The 23,625-nt window shown below is 37.2% G+C and overlaps 1 protein-coding gene across 1 annotated transcript in view; it reads right to left on the bottom strand.

Annotated features, from left to right (window-relative positions):
- Window positions 1-23,625, bottom strand: part of LOC107750373 (ankycorbin-like) — a 66,351-nt gene that overhangs the window by 5,992 nt on the left and 36,734 nt on the right. The window contains exons 3-16 of the mRNA XM_016565741.1: window positions 20,218-20,348; window positions 15,623-15,711; window positions 15,447-15,511; window positions 13,155-13,212; window positions 12,203-12,273; window positions 5,868-5,974; window positions 5,095-5,282; window positions 4,300-4,325; window positions 3,849-3,929; window positions 3,588-3,677; window positions 2,950-3,069; window positions 2,328-2,429; window positions 506-2,047; window positions 261-413 (exon numbers count right to left, since the gene is read on the bottom strand). Of these exons, the coding sequence (XP_016421227.1) occupies window positions 261-413; window positions 506-2,047; window positions 2,328-2,429; window positions 2,950-3,069; window positions 3,588-3,677; window positions 3,849-3,929; window positions 4,300-4,325; window positions 5,095-5,282; window positions 5,868-5,974; window positions 12,203-12,273; window positions 13,155-13,212; window positions 15,447-15,511; window positions 15,623-15,711; window positions 20,218-20,348 (2,823 nt within the window). The remainder of the gene's footprint in view (window positions 1-260; window positions 414-505; window positions 2,048-2,327; window positions 2,430-2,949; window positions 3,070-3,587; window positions 3,678-3,848; window positions 3,930-4,299; window positions 4,326-5,094; window positions 5,283-5,867; window positions 5,975-12,202; window positions 12,274-13,154; window positions 13,213-15,446; window positions 15,512-15,622; window positions 15,712-20,217; window positions 20,349-23,625) is intronic.

Genomic DNA, 23,625 nt, shown 5'->3' on the forward strand with positions numbered 1-23,625 from the left:
ATATATATGTATATATATGTATGTTTTTTTTGTATCTTCGTGACATTAGGTGGATTACGGTAATACATGTTTTAATGAGCGCAGGTGTTGCTTGGAAGCACATGGCACTGAGGAAGGCTTAATACCCGAAAACGTTCTGCACCTTTTTGCACATATTTTTGTGACCTCTGAGCAATAAATGTAATAAGCCTTTTTCGCTATAAAGAAACAGAAAATTTAACGCCTTGCTAATTTACGACAGAACAAAGTTTGTAACATACAGCAAGGTGATACTGCAGTTGCTTGATCTGCTGTTGGAGCGAGTCCACCTGCTGGCTTTGCTGTCTCTTAGGGGTGCTAGTGGTGTACGACAGCTGTGAAAGGCTGTTCAGAGCATCCTTTAACTTCATAACTTGCTTTGAGAGCTCATCAATCTGTAGATAATAAACAAGCATGACACATTAGTTGTTAACATGACACACCAGCATCATTTAGACAGGAATATGAGTGGGAGAATCAAAATCACCTTTTTATTCTTCTCTCGCTCAGATATCACATGGTTTTCCACCTGCTTCTTCAGCTGGACAACAACATCCTGAGCCTCCCTGTACTTGGTATTCAATGCACTGCACTCCTGCTCCCTGCACACTGCCAGCTCCTGTGCTGCTTCTCTCTCATTCCTGGCATCCTTCACCTTCTGCCAAGTGGCGGTAACCTCCAGGGCCATCTCATCCTGTTTCCTGAGAGCATCCTTCAGTAGGTGGTTCAAGTGACTTATCTCACCCTCCAGCTTCTCCCTCATCTGCTCATATTCCATTCGGGATAATGAATCATCTGGAGTTACATCCTTCTCAACTGTTAGTCTGTTCTGCAAAGCGTCCACCTGCAAAGTCTTCTGGACGAGCTGCTCTTGAAGAACCTCAACTTCCATCTCCAGGTTCTTGATGGCATTCCCCAAGGATGCCACAACCTGGGTGTGGTCTGCGATGGCTACAGACGATTGAGCCTGGTTTTCAGAGTCTTGTTTAACCTGGGCTATTTCTTTAAGTGCCGCTTGATGCTTAGCCTCAGTGTCCTTCAATACTTTCTGCATGTCCTTCATCTTGAATGCCAGCTCTTGAATTTTCTGTTCATGTTCCTCCTTGGTGACACAGACCTCGTCTGCCTTGTCCTTAGGCATTGAAGCTTTGGCCTGCAGCTGGTTGCGGGCGGTGCTAAGCTCGCTTTTGGCCTCACTGTACGATTTTGAGAGCTCCAAAAGCCGCCGCTGCAGCCCATCGATAATCTCGCCGAGCTCTGCCTTCATCTCCTCAAAGTCTTTGGCAGCAGCCTCTACCGGCACAGTGCCACAAAGAGCCTCCTGGAGCATCCTGATCTCCTCTTGAGACTCCTTGTACTTCTCGATCAACAGCGCCTTCTCCTGATTGATGTTCTCCACCAAAGTGTTGTAGGTGTTCTTCAGTTCTTGACGTTCTTCCTCAGATAGATGGTCACTTTTGAGCTGAGCCTGAAGATCCCTTATCAAACAAGCATCTTGCTTTTGCTCCTCCTGCGACATGGCCAACTTTCCCTTCAGTTCTTTGACCTCCTGCTCCAAGCAGCTTTTCAAATACTGAAACTTCTGCACCACATTGTCTTCTTGTGTACTCACAGAACCACCCCTCATCTGTAACTCTTGCAAAGTTTCTTGGTATTTTTGTGTATCTTCACCAATGCTTTTAGATGCAACTTCAGTTTTTTCAAAGTCAGTTTTGAGTCTGTCCTGAAGTGTGCGGTTCTCCATTCTGGACTCTAGAAGTTTCGCCTGCAGATTCTCCAGCGCGTCCTGTAGCAGGCTTATTTCTTTATCCGCACTCAGCCTGGTGTCCTCCTCCATCTCAGGTTTGATTAAGGAACCGCTGATGTCCAGAACAGACAACTCTGAAAGATCCTCTTCGTCACCAGTATGGATGTGCATGTCACTGGAGAGCTCGAAATCAGCACGGGTGGAGTGGTACGAGGCATTAGATTCAATGCTGTTTGGACGGGAACTATCCTGGCCTTCCTCTCCTTGAGGAGCTGGACGTTTCTGCTCAGTGAGAAAAGACAATGATGAAATGCTCTTTACCTAGAAGTGCTGTGAACAAATTTTCACCAACCAAACAAATTTGTAAAAATTTCCAAACAGGTTTCCCAGTCTAGCGCTGTTTACACAGGCAGTCCTAACTTAGAACACTGACTGTTTGAATGGCCTGACATGGCAATATTTTCTCCAAAAGAAGTCATCCTACAAAAATTTTATTTTAACTGAAAAGATGACACGTCGTCTTTAAGGTTATTTTGAAAATCACAATTTTACAGTGAGTTACCTTTATTATTTGAGCAAGCTGTTGGTTTTCCAGGGAGAGAGAGGCTATCTTTGCTTGCAGGGCTGCAATCAACGTCGAATCTGTGTTCCCAGAGTGCTCCGTCTGTTTCAAAACAGGAGGACAACAAGAGATTATTTTACAACACATCCTTTTTATTGGGCCTTAGACACCAAAAATTCTGCAAACTGATTACCCATGGTCTGTTACTACACTGAGAGAAGACAAGCAGGCCACCACTAAATTTCCCTGTCATAAGGGTTTTGACTTCCCTGATTTCCCTGTTTTGAAGAACATCATTACTGAATACAAAACACAGTGTCTCTGGGCTTCAATGCTTACTCAAGACTCTGTAAGGTCACATAAAAAAAAGACCCAAAGGTTTGCGTCACTAGTTAAAATTCAAACACGATGCGCAAACTTAAACAAAACTCATCCACAAGTTTGAGGCCAAGACCGGTGGTGTGGAAGAAAGGTCTGCTTTCGTGTCCCCTTAAGCAAGGTCCTTCACCTGGCCAGGGCCAGTAAAAATACAGCTGTTAAAATGGGTTCCAGAGTGCAAAAGTGGCTGAAGATCAAAGCAGCTGCCACATGAAGGAATATTAAAGGGCTGTGCGGTTCTCGCCTTGAGCTCAGTCTGCTCCACAATCTGCTTCAGATCTTCAATGGTCTCAAGCAGCATGCTCTTTTCCTCGTGCAATTTTTCGATCTCTTCTTTCAGTACAGCACTTTTCAGCTCCTCCTCCTCGACAAACAGGAAGTGAAGAACACCCAGTTAATCATGTCATTAAATAATGAACTAAACATAACAGCAACATGGCTATGGATTAGCTAAAACATTTTTCACCACTGACTGTTTCAAAACCTATGATGCCTACCTAGACTGCATTTTTGGGCCTCAGAGGCATATTCAAATAGTAAGTTTGAATGTTTGGTAGACTTTGGTAGAATTTCTTTTGGTATTTTTACTTATATTTACATTACATATAACAATTATTTATTCATTAATGATTGTAATAATAATTTTAGCTTTTTAAAATGCTTTTAAAAATATATATATTTTAAATTTTAATAAAAATTCTAAATTTTTAGCTTTTTAATTTTTTGTAGTTACAAACATTTTTGTAACTTGCATTTTTTTTTTACGCTATTATTACAATCAATATTATAATAAATTATAATAAATATACTTATTACACTCAATTTATACTTAAACACATTTTACTAATACTAATACCCCTCAACACTTCTTCACTATTTTACCTTGTAATCAAATCTTTTGGATGAATCGCTTTTGCTGGACAAAGGAGTTTCAGTTGGAGTAAAATATGGTGGTGAGATGATACCAGCCAACTGAAAAGTAAGACAAAGGAAAGCTTTGAAGTGAGGCTAAGCTTAAAGACAGCATGGACACAGAAAAATGGTTAATTATCAGCTGTACATTCAGAAGTCATCAAATAAATAATAGCATCTAAGTCTTTTAGAAAGTGCAGAGATCACAGATTCAGCACTATGTGCCTTTACCTGGATTGGGCTAATAGGAGGAGGAGGTGCTTTTCTCTTTTTGGGGGTGGAGCTTCTGTCCTCATTTAACTTTTGACCATGCTGAAATTATGTGCGTGATAAGGAGATTGGCAAAAAGAGGGAGGAAGACGAAGTAAAGTGTTTAAGTGGTTAGTGAAATCAACACTGTATACTTAGTTTGGAAAAAGAAAACAATTATCACTACAGCGTGAGGCAAACACCAGTGCATATTTCTAACAGTGCATTGTGGGAATGTTTGTCAAATGTGAGAAAGGAATATTCAATCAAAAATCCTGGCTTGAGGTTGACACTACTGTTACTAGTGAATTCAGTGAAAATGTGAATTTTAAGCACCTACGGAGAACCATTGCAGGTTCTGTCAATCAGAAAATGAGGAAAACCATCAAGTCTGAGTGGAAAAAATTAATGAAATGAAAATGAGCTTGCTTACCTGAGGGGTTCTCGCTGAACCCTTATCTGTTCAAACAAAGATACAGGAGGGGAAAACATGGAGTGGGTGTTATGATGGGAAAAACTAAAATGGCCTGGTGCTAACATTAGTCATGCTGTCCTAATCTTTCCTTGTTTCATTATTTCACAAACACATATGAGAAATTCTGCAAAAAAATTTATTAACTCTCACTCCCTGGACATGTGTGAAACAAGAGGCATTTTTTAAATTGCCACTAGATGGCAATGTTGAGCCAAAAAGCTCTGCGCAACATGAGGCCACAGAAAGGAAAACATTCAGGATGACAATCCACAAACAAATAATATCAACATGTTTCTTTTATTTAATACCACTGGGAGAAAAAAAAATGATGTTGCAGAACGCAGGCCTTCGTCAGTGTAACCCAGTGAATATTTTACATTGAGTTACAACAGACTTCGGAGGATCGCAGTTGTTCTGATGTGATATTCAGTACAACAGCACCAGCTTGTGCAAAATTGGTGAAACCATAGATCTCACAATAGTATGTGAAGAAATGTTACTGTTATTGTTGGTCAGTTTCGAGTGGAGTGTCATTTTGTTATTAAAGAAAAGCAACACATTATACATAGTGTCCATGCTACACAAAACAACATGCTAGTAATAGTAATAGCAACAGCAATAACAGCAATAATGTGGAATTACAAGCGGCTCCACAAAACAATGACCAATGGTATTATAACTCATAATTTGGAATGTGAGCTTTACAACAAAATTGTGTTAATTGGCATCACTTTGGCATTCACATGAGTTTACCTGACTCAGACTGGTGTCTGTAAAGGGTCATGTTCAGAACAGTTTGGACATCGCTGCTACCTGACAGCTTGGCGTAATAGAGCACATCGTGGCCCAATGAGTCCACCATTTGCAGGTCAGCTCCCCTCTGCACGAGCAGCTCGACAGCGGCCGGACAGCTGCCCTCACTGGCCAACATCACTGCAGTCCTGCACGGATAACAGCACGTCACTTACACTAAGGTTCAAAAGTTTGCTGTCAGAAATTAATACTTTTATTCAGCAAGGATGCATTACCGTTATGCAACAATTTTTTCAAACTTTCTGAAAAAACATACACCATGGTTTCCACAAAAATAAATAAATAAATTAATAAAAAAAACAAAAGCAACAAATCAGCATATTGGAATAATTTCTGAAGGATCATATGACACCAAAGACTGGAGTAATGGCTGCTGAAAATCCAGCTTTGGCATCACAAAAATAATTTAAAAAATATATTAGAATAGAAATTTTTTTTTAAATTGCAATAATATTCCACAATATGGTGAGCATAAAAGACTTATTTCAAAAAACATTCAAAAAATCTGACAGCAACTATTTGAATGTTAGTGTACCATATCTTCTGCCTTAAGATGGATTACGCTACTATGATGCAGTTTAGTCACACTGTTCGCATCCCAATTTAGTTTATTCAGCTCACTTGACACTTTATGATAGAAGGACGTAATGTTTGAACTGAAAAACTTTTGTTATCAGCAGTCTCAATATTATGACTGATGACCAGAAACATACCTGCAATTTTTGTCTCTAGCGTTGATGTTAGCACCCCAGTCCAATAAACTCTGGCAGACCTCTGCGTGAGCATGCCTAGCTGACAAAAGCAGGGGCGTGAAGCCATCCTAAATGAAAAGAGCTTTGAGTCAACATAATTTTTCTACAAATACCATCTTTTGCATGTTAAGAGGCTACATTATAGTAATTGACAATGCATTAGACAAGACTGGCATTAAACAGCGAGACATTTATCATCAAAATGTATTACATATATCAACAGAAGTATAACCTGATGCATTCAATTCTACATGACAGTAATGTACATAGGTGAACTTTTCGCCCCCTTTCATTTCCAAATTTCATTTGCAATACTCTGACTGAGAAAGGAAGAGCTCGATGCTTCCTGCTGGTGACCCCAAAGGTCACAGGGTTTCTACCAATAATTCCAGAGTAAGAGAAACTGACACCTCATCAAAAGCACATTTAGGGTGACAGGGCTGAATTTGATCTGCAACCTGAAAACTACACCATGATTCTGTACAGCATTGCACGAATGCATAGGTTTTCTCAGTTAAAACTACTACAACAACAACAGAGGCTGTGCATGCAAAACATTGTGAGCTATAAGGTAATGTTTTAAATTCTGCTGACGTTAAGCTATATTTGAATAATTTATAAAGAAAAACGAGTATATATTTTTTTGTTCAGAAAGCAAGAGGTGCATATCTAGACTTTCTATTTAAGCACACAACATGGTGCGTTTTTCCCCGGAACGTGTGAGGAAACTGACACTGTGTTGGTGCTAATTTATGGTACAGACACAACCATTACTTCATAAGCCCTTTAAAGTACACCAAAAAGATTTAAAGTCCTCTTTAGAGGCTTTTCATTTAGTACCGTAACTGGCAAATGCTTAGTCATTGCAGTCCAGGGGATGGTTTAAGCTCGTATGGCGTTAAGCAGAGAAATTAAATGATTTAGTACAATCTTATGCGCTGGCTGGTTTATATCCTGGCATGTATTGAAGAGCCAAGACAAGATTAAATTTAACAAGCTAACATTTAAGACATCTGGAAGGTCAGCACTCAGCCCAACAGGTCAGGGAACGATATAATTAAAATTTAAACTAACAGGAACATTTGTGCACCCAATTTTTGGGTGATAAAACAGAAAATAATTACCTATTTTGTATCTATTACACATCACATCAAGGTGTTTTTTAAGTCACTTTTTTCATTCTAGGAGATACCTTTAAGTCAATTGACATTTCGTATGCAAACTGTTATGAAAAAATAACTGTTCAACTTTTTTTTCCCACAAGGCCTTCAAGTTGAGAACAAGCATTTCTCTCCATACAGCAAACCACATCAATACCAATTAATTAGTTTATAACTGCATCAGCACTGATAAACACAGCACAAGGCTGCTATGGAGAAAGTTTGCTTACATATACCTCAAGGGCATTCACAACCATGCCAATTTTGTCACTGAGTCACTGTAATAAAACATTAGGATAATTGTATCAGAAATGTTTGTTTACATAATGAGGAATCAAACCCATAAAACCATTTTATAAGGTGTTGCCATGTTATTGTGCTCAAAGAAAATTTGTAAATGTGCTAAATATCAAATTTTTCGAGGCATGATATCTTAAACTGTTGCAATCATAATCATGCAAGTCTTATTTTGACGTAACAAAGTGGTTATATCTAAGTGTGTGAGTGGTTTACTTAAATTTTTTAATTAGTCTTTCCATTAACGCCATTATATTATTCATTCAGACTGATTTGTGAACACGGAACACGCATGAACACAAGAGGCGGGATTTATCGCCTGAACCAATCACAGCCGAACATAACCAATATAACCAACATATCCAATGATATCATGATGGAGGCTTTGCCTCCTCTCAAGTAACTTTCCCCCATTCATTCTCAATTTCCCCCACCAAACTCACCGCATGCTTTAGGGGGTCTGTTAAAATTAAATGGGCTCACGGGAAGCGAGAGAGACGCCGACTACTGCTGTAACTATACCTGCTGGTGTGGCTGTTGGACAATGTTTCTTTAGAAAAAAAAACTAGTGATTTATACACTTTGTAATGTTATATTCTGTAATATTTCCATTGTTTTATTTTTGTACTACACATTTTTTTCAGGAAACGCCCCTGCTTTAGGGGTACAACAGCTTGTCACTGAAGCTTGTCAAAGGGACACTTTTGAACCTTATTTATTAGTACCTTAAGTAGTAAGGGTACTCTAAAATGCACCTTTGAGGGTTAGATAAGGTAGCCTACATCTGTTCCTGTCTCACAAGTTTTTACTTCTAAAGGTACACTTTTGGCACATTTTGGCTCATAGTATATAAACTCACAATGCCACTATTTATTTGCCCTAAATAAAGACTTTATTTATTTTGTGAAACAACAATACAAGTAATGCAATTTTTTACACATCACGATACATTTGTGGTGCTTTTGTGAGTCAGTAGCCATTCATTGAAACGTCATGAAAAAGAGCCTTCAAACACCCTTTGTGTTCTATGGAAGAAATAATGTCACAATGTGAGTTCGCAATGACATTGAGCAACAGTAAACGATGAAAGAATAGTCATTTTTGGGTGAATTATCCCTTTAAAATACAACCACATTTTTTCAGTGTAAATTAGATATCTAAGCATACTGCACGCCATATTCTCCTGAGGGTATAAGCATCCCATTTGCTGCAAGGTAAAATAAGAGAAAAAGTACCAGGTGTGAGTTTTCTAAATTAGACCCAGTGGCTTTTGCAAAACTTTAGGTGAGTCAATGTTTTCCATCCATTTTTCAGCTCAAAGGCAAACTCCTAGATGAGTTTTAATTGTAAAAGGAGCATATCAGTGGACCTGTCCATTGCTAACAGCCTGGTCTTTGAAAATAAGGCCCAGTCTCTTCTGAGCAGGCATCAAAGGACCATTATTTGAGCTTGAGCCCAGAATGCTATTGCGACAGTAGTTGGGCAACATTTAATAATTTAGGAGTGAAAGTAGGTATTTCCGTGTGTTCAAAGCAATGGGCTGAGTGGGCGAGAATCGTCAGAAATGTGCCAAGCTTGCCTCAGAGGATGACGACGGTGGATAATCAGTGACCGAAAGCAGAAGCAGCTTCTGATGCACATCTACTCTGACACTCTCTCTCTCTCTCATTCTCATTTCTGTCAACTGGTTCAGACACGGTTGTCTAAATGAGAGAGCCACAGCTTGAGGGTTCATTGCTTCCCACATCGACACTCTGTCTCTTGAGTATTTTACAGCTTAAGAAGAGAAAAATGGTTAATTTCATGGGAGCTGCTGACATTATGACAATTGAGATGTGTGAATTAGAGAACAGGTGATAATGTCAAATAGAAGACAAAGGCTGTTAATCTAGCAGACAAGCACAGCGGTTAAAGGAATAGTTCACCCAAAAATCAATAAATAAAAATTTTGCTCAACATTTGCTCACCCAGAGGCCATCTAAGATGTAAATGAGTTTGTTTTTTCATCGTAACAGATTTTGAGAAATCTAGCATTATACCAGTCGTGTGTATTACTTGTGGATTATTGTGATGTTTTTATCAGCTGTTTGGACTTTCATTCTGACGGCACCCATTCACTGCAGAGGATCCACTGGTGAGCAAGTGATATAATGCTAAATTTCTCCCAATTAGTTCTGATGAAGAAACAAACTCATCTAAATCTTAAATGGCCTGACGATGAGTAAATTTAAATTTTTGAGTGAACTATTCCTTTAACCCCTTTACTGTCACCCCCCATTTTTAAAAATAGGCATGAAAGTGCACTATCCAAACTTAAATTGTTGTAATTTATGAACACTTTGGAATACAGACCTAAGGTTGGTCTCTTTTTAAAGAAGACAATCAGCAGATTATGGCAAAAGTGGAACTGTTTAAAAAAAAAAATAAGACCGCCAAAACATTTAAAAGTACCATTTCCATGGTAACGCAATGTTCGATTACAAAATGGTTTTCACAGGATGAATCTTGGGCTTCTTAGCTTTCAAACGACATATAATTTATGATGATTACTAAAATAATTGATAGCGAAAAAGGACAACAACAAAAAAAAAGAGCGCCAAGCGTCCCACAGGTGACGGAAAATATATCCTGCATTTTGTTCTGCTACCTGCAAAAATTGATTTAAAAAAATTCAACTTTAAAGGAAGTTATGCTTCTGTTGTCTAGATAACAAAGCGGCTCATTATAAATCATTCACATCAAAAGCCTGTCTAAATAAGTTATGTTCCAAATTTGAAGTTGATCTGAAAAAAATGGAGGTTTCTGTGAGATTTTATTTAGGGCGTTATACCACAAACAGCCACCGGGTGCCATCCAAGCTCCATTGAATTTTTTTTAATGCATTTTCCAGTAACATGTTGAAAATTCTTTGCCAATTTTCTATCACAAATTAACCACCAAATATGGAATCCTGAGACTCAGACCTTTCCAGTGATATGTTTTTTGTCAAGATTATAAAAAGTTTTGATTGTAAAAGACCGTAATGCATTTTGTAATATGACACTTGACACCGTCCGCTAAGGGGGAGAAGACCGCCAAAACATTTAAAAGTACCATTTCCATGGTAACGCAATGTCTGATTTCGAAATGGTTTTCACAGGATGAATCTTGGGCTTCTAAGCTTTCAAATGATATATGATTTATGATGATTACTAAAAGACAGGATGAATCTTGGGCTTCTTAGCTTTCAAACGACATATAATTTATGATGATTACTAAAATAATTGATAGCGAAAAAGGACAACAACAAAAAAAAAGAGCGCCAAGCGTCCCACAGGTGACGGAAAATATATCCTGCATTTTGTTCTGCTACCTGCAAAAATTGATTTAAAAAAATTCAACTTTAAAGGAAGTTATGCTTCTGTTGTCTAGATAACAAAGCGGCTCATTATAAATCATTCACATCAAAAGCCATCTTTTGTTACCATACATTTTAGTGAGGATGACTTAATAAAGGTTGTTTAGCTGTTGCCTCTTTCTTCCGGCAGTCTCCCCTGACAGAACATAGCTATTTGAAGCATTATTAGCATGAAATATTTCTCTGGAGTTGCATCAGGGTTGTTTATCCATCCCTGCAGTCAGTCTAATCTCTGGGATAAAAGCATTTTGAGTCTTAACAGTAAACACTACTAATAAAGGATAACTGTGAATAATTGTGGATTTATTTCTCAATTAATATGGACACTGCAGGGAAAGATCCGACCATCCAATGATGAATGTTGAATAAGAATAATTTGTGTATTTCTTATAGATGCCCAGATAGATAAGGCAGATGCATATTAATGAATTCCTGACACTGAGGAGTAAATAAGGTCAGTACGATGGGCAACAGATTTGAGTTTTAGTATTGTGATCATTTCACTTTACAAGAAACTTTTTAACAAAACACTGGGATATAAAAAGCCTGGATGTGCCAGACTGCCAATATTTTACGTCTGTTGTCTAAAGTTTTGAAGTCTTTCAATTACTTAAAACTGTATGTACTATATATAACTACATCTCTGGGATGATTGTTAAACGTAAACATGAATGGCAGATGCTAACACTAACCATCCACATATTTCTATGCACAATTTGGGACATTGAACAAAAAAAAGGTGGATGTAAACAAAATTAGTACAAAATGTTAAATATATTTACATATTCTTTCAGTCTGATTTTAATATAAGAGATCTGACTGTAATTTATTTCATGTGTTTAAATATTATATTAAAGATATTGCTTTATAATAATGTACTACATATTAATTTATATTTATAAATAATTTATAAATGTTATTAACTCTCTGATATCTTGTATAAAATTCATACTCTCTCGATATAAATTTTTATGGTAATATAAATGTTTCTTATACCAAAAAATGCCAGACAGATTTTTAGTTTGTTTAAATTCCCCTATTACTTATAAATACAGAATACAAATTCTTTTTGTAGTACTAGTCAGTGCTCTTGTCATTACCCTAGACAGAAGCCATTTAAAAGCAGCACTGTGAGACTCTCAGAGGAATAAAAGAAAACACATTGTAGAAGAAAAAGTAAAAGACGAGCAGAGCCAAAAAACAACCTCGGACAAGCAATTTCCCTGGAACAGGGACCTAAAAAGTGTGCCATGGGGATTTTAATCAGTGCAGCCGAACACGGATAGAAACCCACAGAGAACAGAGTCTTTGAGGAGTTGTGTTTCACAATGCACATGTTTGAGGTAGACCACAGGCAGTTCTGAGATGCAGCAAAACACATGCAGAGAAAGACAGGAAAGCCATTATCTCAGCAGTTCAGATAGCATAAGACTCATACATACCGAGTCCTTAAGATTGACATGACACTTGTGCTCGCACAGAAGCTGAACTATCACAGTGTCTCCGCTGGCAGCTACAGGGGAAAAAAAAGAGAGAGAACAGATAATCAGAAGCAGTTCTTTATCCCCACAGAGACACGAACAAGTGTTTAACAGCTGGCCAACAAACTCCTTAAAGAGTAATAACACTTCAAACTTTCCCACAGAGACTGAAACCAGGCTCATAGTGTGTGACAGGACTTATTCCAATTATTAGCGCCCCCTAAAAATTATACCATGTTCCATTTCTCAACCAATCACAGCCATTATTATCATGTGGCGTATGGGCATAAATGCATCCTCCCATCAGCAGAAGGATTTCTCTGCTTTGTAGTCTGTATGAAACCATGTTTTGCTTCTTGTTTTTCCTCTGCAGGATAATGAAATCCTGCCAGCAGATTTTTGACCTCAGGGTGGCTGAAATCTTCTCGCTCTTCGTGGCCTATTCCACCCCAGTTCAATCCCTAACAGCTGGCAAAAGGCTCAATTATAAGAAAACATGCTGTCAGGTTTTTCCCCTCTACACCACATTTTTTTCTATAGAGTGAAGAGTGTAGAGTCCGAAGAGACTCCACAAATAAAAACATGATTTTTTTTTGTTTGTTCTCTACGCCTGGCAATTTGGTGCAAACCGTCTACAATAACATTCTGTGCTCGAAAGTAAAGTGGCAGCGGTGAAGTCGTGGGGTTAATGTTTGGAAGTGCACATTTACGCCAAGATGCCACTCTGAGCAAACAATCAATCCTCAAAGAGGTCCATTAAACCAAACTAATGAAAGAAAATGAGACATACTGAAGATAAAGCCTGCTGCTTGTCTTTGAAATGCTCCTCTCTGTGCTCCTCTCTGTTTTTATAAGTCGAGAAGTGATAAAGTAAGCAAACTATTCGATAAAACATGAAAATTTTGCACCTCACCTGCGTGATGGAGAGCCGTCCTCCCGAAGCTATCCGGCGCATCCACCACACACTTAGTCTGTAGAAGGAAGCGCATTAGATTACTTCTTCAAACACATCATCTAAAACCACCATGACATGTTTTACCCAGAAGGGACTGTTAGACACCAATTACACCTTTCAATCAAAACAGCTACACTTTTCACGGAGTAGATTTTGTTTGGTGCTAGTTAATGATGTGCACTCCTATTAAACATTTAACAGCATGTCAGGCTAGTGTTCATGGATGAACAGGCACGAGGCATTTATTTGACAAGCATTATCAAAGTAGAGGTGTAATATATTAAATCTGACTGTGGCTGCCAAGCAGACCTAAAATTGTGGCTAATGTGGACGTCTCATTAAATGAGATTATGGACACACAGCAATTAAGCATCTAGTCCATACTGTTACTATTGCATAAACAAGATTCCATATGTCCTCTTAAATCCCTCAATAACTTGTCTTGTATGCCCAGATAAACTGCCAAAACTTAATTTAACCAGTATAGAGCCCAATTATTTTTTTGCCATTAGAAATGAATAGCTGATCTATCTACTCTATGGAAAAATTTGCAAAGAAAGCATTTGTTGTATTTAGGAAGCCAAGGAGTTTTGGTTTATGACTGCTGGATGAAACCGAATTACTATTGTCAGGCCCTTTCATTAGTGCAGCAGTTTAAGTCTTCTGTTTCACAGGATCTCCAGGGGAAAAAGGCTATTGAATTCAACGCCAGCCTGGCCGTGTGAAGGGGAATATATTTCCAAGGCTTTCCTCAGTGAAACGACACTATTCAAAACCTCTCATTTTTCACTTGAGGAACACTTTTAAGGTTGGATGGTTAACACTGGCAAAAAAAATACTGTACACTACCATGTGGTCTGTACAATTGTTTTAATGTTTTTGAAATAAATCACTGATGTTCACCAAGGCTGCATTAATTTTTTTCTATTTTAATATATTTTGAAATGTAATTTATTCCTTTATAAAATGTCATTTATAAACGTGAAACCACAGATTTGATGATTCAAGAAAGGCATTACTTGAAATTTAATAGTATTATAGTTTTAGAATAGTATTATTTTAATTATATATATATATATTTATATATATATATATTAGGGCTGGACGATATGGCCAAAATTTATATCACAATATATTTCTTAATTTCGGTCGAAAATTTTAAAAATAGACTGTTCAAAATTTAGACAAAGTATTTGGATATTTTCTGGATTTTGTGAAATGATATTCAAACATGTTTAAGTGTGTTTTACCAAATACTTTTTGGGGGGAGACTTATAAGTCCTACTGTGCGAATACAACTTCTGGTGCAGTGTTAAATTGCTAATATTGATGCCTCTTTTAAAGGGGTCATATGATGCGATTTCAAGTTTTCCTTTCTCTTTGGAGCGTTACAAGCTGTTCGTGAATAGATACGATCCCTAAAGTTGCAAAGACTAAAGTCTCAAACCCCAACAGATATTCTTTATAAAAGTTAAAGGGGTCATATAATGCGATTTCAATTTTTCCTTTCTCTTTGAAGTGATACAAGCTCTTGGTGCATAAAGAAGATCTGTAAACTTGCAAAGACTAAAGTCTCAAATCGAAAGAGATATTCTTTATAAAAGTTAAGAGTCAACCACGCCTACCTAAAACGGCTCGTTCTAACACGCCCCCACATGTCTCCGTCACGATGTGGGAAGATTTGCATAATGCCGCCCAAATGTTCACGCAGTGACGCTGTGTTTCATTGTGAAAGCGAAACTACTTTGTTTGGCCTTCCAAAAGAGGACGATTAAACACATTTCATTACACCAAATACACCAAATAATGTTCTTTTTAGCAACATCATATGACCCCTTTAATCTATACTGGCAAAGCCAATACTGGTACCCATTAGTGAACAGAGCTGACAGGCTGTGGATATTTCAGATCTGTGCAGCTCTGGTAGAATCACATGGAACAGAGAATGAGTTGTCCATGATGATAAAAGAGATGCTAGATAATGTAACCGGCGCTTCACCAGACCGGGCAGAGTCTTCGAACATGCCAAGCTGCCCACACACATCCAAACATGCAACACTCTCCAAGCTCACAGAGGGAAGCCGTGGAATTTGCTAGTTTACGAACTGCAGAACAAAATTTGCTTCTTTTGTTTAGCTGGCACACACTGCATGGCAACAGACGTGGCTGTTGTTCCCAGTAGCATTCACTCCATCTGTGTGCGAACATTGAACTCTCAGTCTATGATTCACAATCGATCGAAAACATTACCTGAAGCAACTTTTTGGCACATTCGGGATGGTTGTTTTTGGCAGCAAGGTGCAAAGCAGTAAACCCTGATATGAAGAGGAGAAAACAACGCTTGTTATTTACATTTTATTCATGATGTGTTACTGATGTAACATAAAAGTAATGCAAAAAAAAACGTTAATCTAGTTGTAACCAACCTGAAGCGTCCTGCAGAGAAACATCAGCCCCGTGAGCCAGGATGACAGCAAGGCACTCAGCTTGACCTCGTGTGGCTGCTACATGCAGACTGAGAAAGAAGGAGGGGGGGGGCCTTGAACACTTAATTTTAGTTGCACATTAGCCATGTCTCTCACATTTGGTCAGTTTTTACTAGGGGTGCGCCGATTCAATATTCAGTATCGGTATTGCTCCGATACTGGCATTTTCTGCTGGATAGGGGTACCGGTCAGATGAGAACGATCCAAATCCGAGATTCTGTGTATACTATCGGGTTATTGTTAAGCCCAACGAAAGCCACAAAAACATCATAAAGCACCATAAAGTTTTAATGCACTATATTCCAAGTGTTCTGAAGCTGTTCCACAGTTTAATGTGAGGTACAGATAAATATTTAAGTCAAGTTGACACAAAATCTTCTCCCTGCTGCGGCTGTCTGTCGTCCTCTGTTCAGCATTCAAACTGCGTGTCGCGTTCGGTTACGACAGACAAGACGATGAAGCTCTCTCCAAGATGATTTAATGTTCCTAATATTATACTTGATCTGTAAATAAAGATAAATGGTTTTGCATAAAAGGCTTTTATCTTGCTGGAGTTTCGTTTTGTTTCTAAATCGTGTTCATTTCTACCGTGTTAAAGATCACAACACTGGAGTAGAGAGCACTATGAATTGTTCTTCACGAGCACAAAACCTTAGATTTAAAACTGTTAAAAGAATAGGCTAAATAAACTATCGGCGATATATTTAATACACTATGCATCAATGTCTCTTCCCTTTGTGCTTTGAACTTTTCTATGCAGAGCGCTGTGCCTGCGTGCTGTGATTCCGTGTTACTTCAAGCTCATCATTCTGTGCACGGGATGCGCATAATCGCTTTGTGCCGCTCTGTATTGGAGCCTTTTTCATAATACTTTTGCACAATGACAGATTATTAGTTAATTATTAATGACAGATTATTAGTTAATTATTAATAGCCTTTCTTGTTCGTCTTATCTATCATATGTTGCTGCCTCATTACTGTGCTATACATTTAAAATAAATGTTTTTTAATTTTATAGTAGGCCCTATATATTTATATATAAATATATTACTTTTTTTATGAATGTATTTTACAACCATACAAAGAGTGTAACATTTTACCAGATTTAGTCCAACACGTTTTTTTCAATAAAAGTTTAGATTTTATAAAATTATTGTGCACTCATGATTTTTCTAGAGTAACTTTTGCTACTGAATTATCCACTAACCTAGTTTATAATAGTGTTTTTGTCATAGATTATTATTATATATATTTTTTCCTTTTGTTATTTTTTCTTTATAAGAAAGTTGTCTATATTTAGTAGATTGTGTGTAACACAAAAGAGTGATGATCAGTTCAACACATATTGAGGTATAGAAATTCTACACTGATTTAAAAAAAAAACTGCACTGGTATCAGATTGATATCGTTATCGGGTGATACTCAGAATTTTTGGGATCGGTTTGGGATCGGTTCTGAAAAAGTGGTATCGTGCCATCCCTAGTTTTTACACCATGTACAACTTGTCTGTAAACTACATGCAGTAAATAGAGGGCTCTTTGATTTCAGAGGTAGGTCAAAGACATGCTCAACATATATGCTTGTCCTAAGGCAATTGTAAAGCATTCTAGTGTGAATGAGCGACATTAGATCAATCCTTTTCATTCTGTGTAGCAAGTCAAGCACAAAGCAGCCATTAACAGTAAGTCAATTTTAAAAAGTTAGTAAGTCAATTTTATGCATCCTTGCTCAAGAAAAGAACGCATTTCTTTCAGAAAATAGAGACCCAAACTTTTGAATGATAATGTACAGCATGCACATATTAGCACACATTTTGGAGGTGTTATTTGCATCTTGGTGTTTCCATCCAATTTTAACCAAAATTAAATAAAAAATAAAATTAGTAATAACATCCCAAAATTCACATTAAAATACATTGTTGGAAACCTAGCTGAGGAGGAATAAATATTCATGTGTGCGTGAACTACTCCTTTAAATCCTTTATTAGTCATGAAATCTCTGACCTGAGGGCACAGAAAACTGGAAAAGTGAAAACTTTCCTTGTGATTAAAAAGTTCAGTATTCTCTATCGCTTAATAAATAGCTTCTACTGAATCATGTTGGTTTGATATCTACCATCTCTTCATTAATTGGCTCTTTGGAGGACAAACTTGAGAAAACACTAATTAATCTACAAGAAATTGATTACAACCTATCTGGAAGATAAGGATCAAGATGCACTGGGATCTCTCTTTTGAGCAGGAATAAAGCTAAGAGCTAAAGCTACACAAGATGTCCTGATAATGACCTTGATAATTATGTCACTCACGGCAGCTACATGGGTCTGACCTTTAAATGAACAAACCAAGAACTTAAAATATTCAAATATGGCAATTTAAGAATAATATACATCACTCTAATGCTATTAAAGGTCAGTCCAGGAAAAACTACACTGTTTTTGGAAGAATTAAAAATGTAATATCATTGGTGCTTTTAAATTAGTCTGAAACACAACATATAAAGGGACAGTTCACACAAAAATGAAAATTGTCATTATTTTCTTTTTTAATTATGCAGAAGAAAGAAAGCCATCACCGTATGGCAATTCTTCTGTGGAACACAGAAGATGATATTTTGAAGAAAGTTGGCAACCAAACACTTTTGGTTACCACTGACTTGTATTGTATGGGAAAAAGATATTTCTCAAAATCTCTTCTTTATGTTCCACAGAAGGTCATACAGATTTAAAATAATATGTGGGTGAAAAAATGATGACAAAATTTCAATTTTTGAGTGAACTTTTAAAAAAGAAAAACTTTCTTTTAAAGAGTAAAGTTTTAAAATGATGAATCCTAATCACTGGCATCCTTATATTTAATTAAATGTTCAAGTCACTGCATTCTCGACAAGGTAGAGAGGAGATTCTGTTTCTTTTAACCCTGAAAAGTAGTGGTAACACTTTTGCTGCAGCATTTGTCTCGTGTTTTTGTAATAAATATGATCAAGAGCTCTCTCACAGTCCTTTTCAAGGTAAATAGCATATGATTACCAAATCGCACAGGGTCTTGAGTCCGACTCTTCATTATCAGGAAATTATATCTCCATGGTGACTGTGACGGTTTGGAAATAAAGCAAGGCTCTGTGTTCTGCAAGTGCCTCTCTGGCTCATGAACCCTCTGGAGCGCAAGCAAGCACTCGAACACAATGAACTCCCTCCAACGGGCAGATAAGGATTTATTGTGAGCCTATGAGAGCGCTTCGACTCAAGCCATCATAACGCAGGACACTGGAGACTCATTCAGGTCAGCAGTGTCTGAGTTCATTACTTACAGAATGAAGAGAGCAAGATCTTTTCTCTGCATTCACTGTAGCTCATTCACCTCTGCTGTGCTGTACGTAGGAATGTTGCTAATTCTTTCTTTATAACTGATGTTTTAAATATATGTTAATAATTACATTTTATTCCATCTAACATGAGAGCTTTCTTCTCATGCATTAGGCTACATCAGACAGTCTTATAAACTAGGAAACTCATGCTAATATTGTGGTCAAAATCACTGTGCACATTTTCATCACAATATGATACTATACATCTAAGCATTTTTGTTGTGAATTTCTATTTAAGCCTCTAGTCTCTATATTTATGAAGTCACTCAGATCCCTCTATCAATGCCCTAGCAACCAGATAGTAACGGACAGTACTGAGCTCTACATAAGAAAACTAAAACTTAAAATAAACAACAAAAAAAAATCTAAGTTTTGCATTAGGAATATTTAATGTTGAACTTACGATGTCAGACTCTAAAAATGTGAAGAACAAATTCCTTTGTGATGGATTTAAATTTCCTGTTATTTTCACAAACACAATAAATCTGTCCATATCATCTCAAAACATGTATATTTTTCCCCAAAAATGTAGACACAAGCATGTAATTACTCGGGTTGGGACTCCAATAAAAAAAAAAAAATCCTATTAATCTCTGCCAAAACAAAGAAACAAAGCTTTCAAACTTCTTTAACTAGTCTAACATATATTTAAGTGTCCTTCCTATGACTTCTAAGCAAAACGACACCAAGTTGCTAAACAAAAAAATTAGAAAAGCTAAGCTCTGATTTCATTTTTACAGGATTTCAAGTGTTTAAGTCATTGTTGGTTCAAATGTGTGTCGCATGATTTTAAACCTGGATGAATTGCATAAACAAATCGAGCATTCACTTCTGAACATCTGTGTGCCTGTTACGGTAAATAAGGGAAAATGAAGGCTGATGTAAATGCAATGAAAGAAAATGCTGATGGGGTGAATGAAGGTTGGGGTTTAAATGATCACTTCTACAGCTAAATAAACACTCTAATGAATGGATGCAAAAAAAGCAAAAAACTCGCATCTCTCCCTCAGCTGGAATGTAAACAACACACATACAAATGAATTTTTATGCACTTCTCAAGTGGACTGCAGAAGATATAGTCTAGAAATACTCTCGAAACACTGCTGAAGTCACAATTAGAGTAGTCTATGTCTAAATCGAATGAGAGCAATATCAGTTCCAGTACTCACGCAGACTTGCCCTCACTGTCGAGCTTGGTGGGACAGGCTCCTTTCTTCGACAGGAGGGATGTGACTTTATCTGCTTCTCCATGCTCTACTGCACTGAGGAGACGCTCATCATTCTTGTTCCATTCATGGGCCTAGAGAAGAAAAAGGAAGAAAAAGAAAAACATTTAAAACATGCACACAGCTCATAGATAAAGGACTGCAAAATCTGCTTTTGACAATATATGATTTGAATTTCACAAGTAACAAAGCACAAAGCTTACTGCAATTATTGAATGAGAGAGGCATATTCAGGGCTCGCAAAATTTCAAAATAACTGGTAGCCCTTCGGGCAGACATTCTTCAGATTTTGGTAGCCCAAAATTAATTTAAGTTATTTTTTAAGAATATAAAAATTTTAAAAAAAGACATCGTCTGAACTTCACTGCGGACAAATCAGCATGATTAAAAACTTAAGTGATCGCTTTTTTCTTCAAATAACAAGTCAAGAGAGTAGGGGTGCAATGGATCACAAAACCCATGGATCGGATCATATTGCATCAACATATCAGATTTTGAGTAATAGATCGGCTCATTTTGCAGATGAGCAAAAAAAATATGGTTCTTAATATTTAAATAACAGAATACTTCTTTGATACCACAGCAAAAACTAGTAGCATATAGGGATGTAACGATTCACTCAACTCACAATGCGATGCGATTCACAATATGGATTTCACAATACAATTTTCTCACAATTTTTCTTTTTAACAAAATGAGATTTAAGAAAAATTATAAATGAAAAGGTGTCCTTTTATTATTTCTCCAACAAAATGCTGCACATTTCTTTGTGAAATTGAAATATGTCAAATAATAAAACTAATTTGAAATTTTTAAACAAATCCCAAATCAAATAATTAAATCATACAAATAAAATAAATATCTTCATATAAACAAACTAAGGCTTTGGCTGTGCTTTTTCCATTTAAAATCAGAGGCAACCACTGCATTTTAATCACGATCCAAACAAAGATGCTAAATGCATGTTATTTAGATTGCAATTAGATTGTATAATTTCGAAATTTGAAGCAAAAACAGAATGGTCTGATTTTAGCTTTGTGAATGAGATGCAAATGTCACTCTCTGACAGCAGGTGGCACTTATGGAACAGCAGTTATTTATAGGCTGTTGCCCCTTTAAGACCGAATGCGCGGATCCAATATAATGATGCACTTGAGATTTCCTTCACCACTGTTTACGTTCACTTAAGACATAACCGACTGTGTTTACGAGAATACTTGCCTAGACAGTTATTTTGAGATAATTTTGTGTGTATGTGTTCATTCAGATGCAAGGATTTGCGAAAGAGGAATCAATTCTGTGTACGCGCATTGTCTGAAACGCGGCTCTCTGTGCGAGCTTTGAATGAGTGCGCGCAGCTCCGAATGCACGAAGGAAGGAATTTTATATCACTGTTCAAGATAGCCTGTCGGGCAGGGCGGTGATACATTTTGGTAGCCCGACTGGAAAACACAATAGCCCCGGGACGTCGGGCTAGCGATTTTGCGAGCCCTGAAATTACAAATAATGTTTAGTGAAGTTTAGTTCAGAAAACATCACAGACTAAAAGACCAATCTTGTGATTGAAGATTCAAATTTTTTTTTCATCAAAAAGATAGATTGTAAACCCAGTTATAATAATTTGTAATAAAAAAAAAATTCAATGTAAAAACTAGCAAAAAAAGGAACATTTTCACTGGTGGCCTCAGACTTTTGGGCCACACTGTGTCTAGCCTATATGATAAAAGACTTGAACGACTGCAGAAACAAGGGACTTGTGCGGTTTTGTAAGTGTTCCCATAAAGTGATTTCTTCAGCCCAGAAACAAGGGTTATGGGAGCTGTTCAAACACCATTTCATTTTCCTCTTTAATAGATGGAGCAAATCTGGTCTTAGTTAAAAAAAAAAATGTCTGTGAACTGGAAATAACTTTGTCAGTGTTATAAAAGAGCAAATATTTCAAGTTCATGATTGATGTTGGCAAACAACAGTTTTTCCTCTCTTTAGCAGACCCTGATGGAAATCAACCAGCTTTTCCTATTTGTCTTCACCCATGACCTTTGAAAAATGTATACTTATGAGTCAAACTAAAAGAACATGGACAAATGAGAGAGCATGTTGAAAGAGTTTACACACTCAAAGAGAGGTTGAGGAGAGAAAGACGAAAGAGTTCAGATCAATCAGAGAAGCCGCTCTTAGTATGACTAAAAGGGGAATAAAAGATATGCCTCCTCCAAACTTCCAGCATGAAAGAATGATGCAATGACACCAAAAGCCATGGGATCAGCCTTTGCATCTGAAGCTATATGATTCAAATAAGGGTTGGCAATGCATTAAATCTAACAAGAAAGATACACTGGCAATTATTTACAGGGGGCGCTAAAGTCTGTACATATTGCTGCCTGCTTGAGCTGTAAGTTAACAACCTACCAGTCACAATTACTCATACTGTATCATTGCATTGTGGTATTGCATAACAGCCCTTTGTTAATGTGAAGACTGACTGCTATTGACACTTGTGAATCCATACAAACCAACAATTTCCATCAAAATCAGTGAGGTCAAAAAGAAAAACAATCATATGAAAAAAGAAAAACAATCATATGAAACAACGGATGAAGTCACCTGAATAAAACTTCACCTAGAATTTACAGGCATCAAAAGGAATGAAACGCCTGTGGCATGAATCACATTATTTCCTTCCAGTTCTTCTGAAACCTCTCAGGCACCACAGGAACGGATTAAACTGTTTCCTAACAAGGGCTTATTCACAGCTGAGATTCAAATGCAGACAAATCTAGTCTTTGTAGCTGTGCACAACAGTGAAACAATGCCTAATGCCTAATGTTGAACGTATTAATAAGAGCAACTGTTTGAGGATAACCCCTTTGAAGTTATCAATGCAGGAAATCATTTGGAGAAGTCCACAGATACTAAAAACTTGAAGAGTTCTGAATGAACCGGAATGCAATTGCTCTAAATGTAGTCTAGGCAGAAAGCTGAAAGCAGACCGCAGAGGTCAGACGGTGAAATGCAGAGGCCACTGCTTAAATCTGTCACTATTTTTAAAATGCAGTGTAACATTACACGATCCACAGTAAACCCAGCACTATTTTTGGGAGCGGTTTTTTGGGACTTTGGTCTACTATCTGCAATCAGCTTATGCTATTTAAAATCAACTCATGAAACAAAATAAAGAACATTTGTAAAAGAAACAGACGACATTTGTAAAGAAACTGAATTAGCCTCCTGGTATTCCCAGGGCGCTCAAACATCATTAGCAGTGTACTTCAGAACACACTGACTGATACTACATTTCAAAACAGGCATGCTGAGAAAATCAATATGGGTCTATAATAGAGGTCGACCGAT

This window comes from Sinocyclocheilus rhinocerous, unplaced genomic scaffold, assembly GCF_001515625.1.
Source record: "Sinocyclocheilus rhinocerous isolate Xijiao unplaced genomic scaffold, SAMN03320098_v1.1 scaffold882, whole genome shotgun sequence".
Taxonomy (NCBI): domain Eukaryota; kingdom Metazoa; phylum Chordata; class Actinopteri; order Cypriniformes; family Cyprinidae; genus Sinocyclocheilus; species Sinocyclocheilus rhinocerous.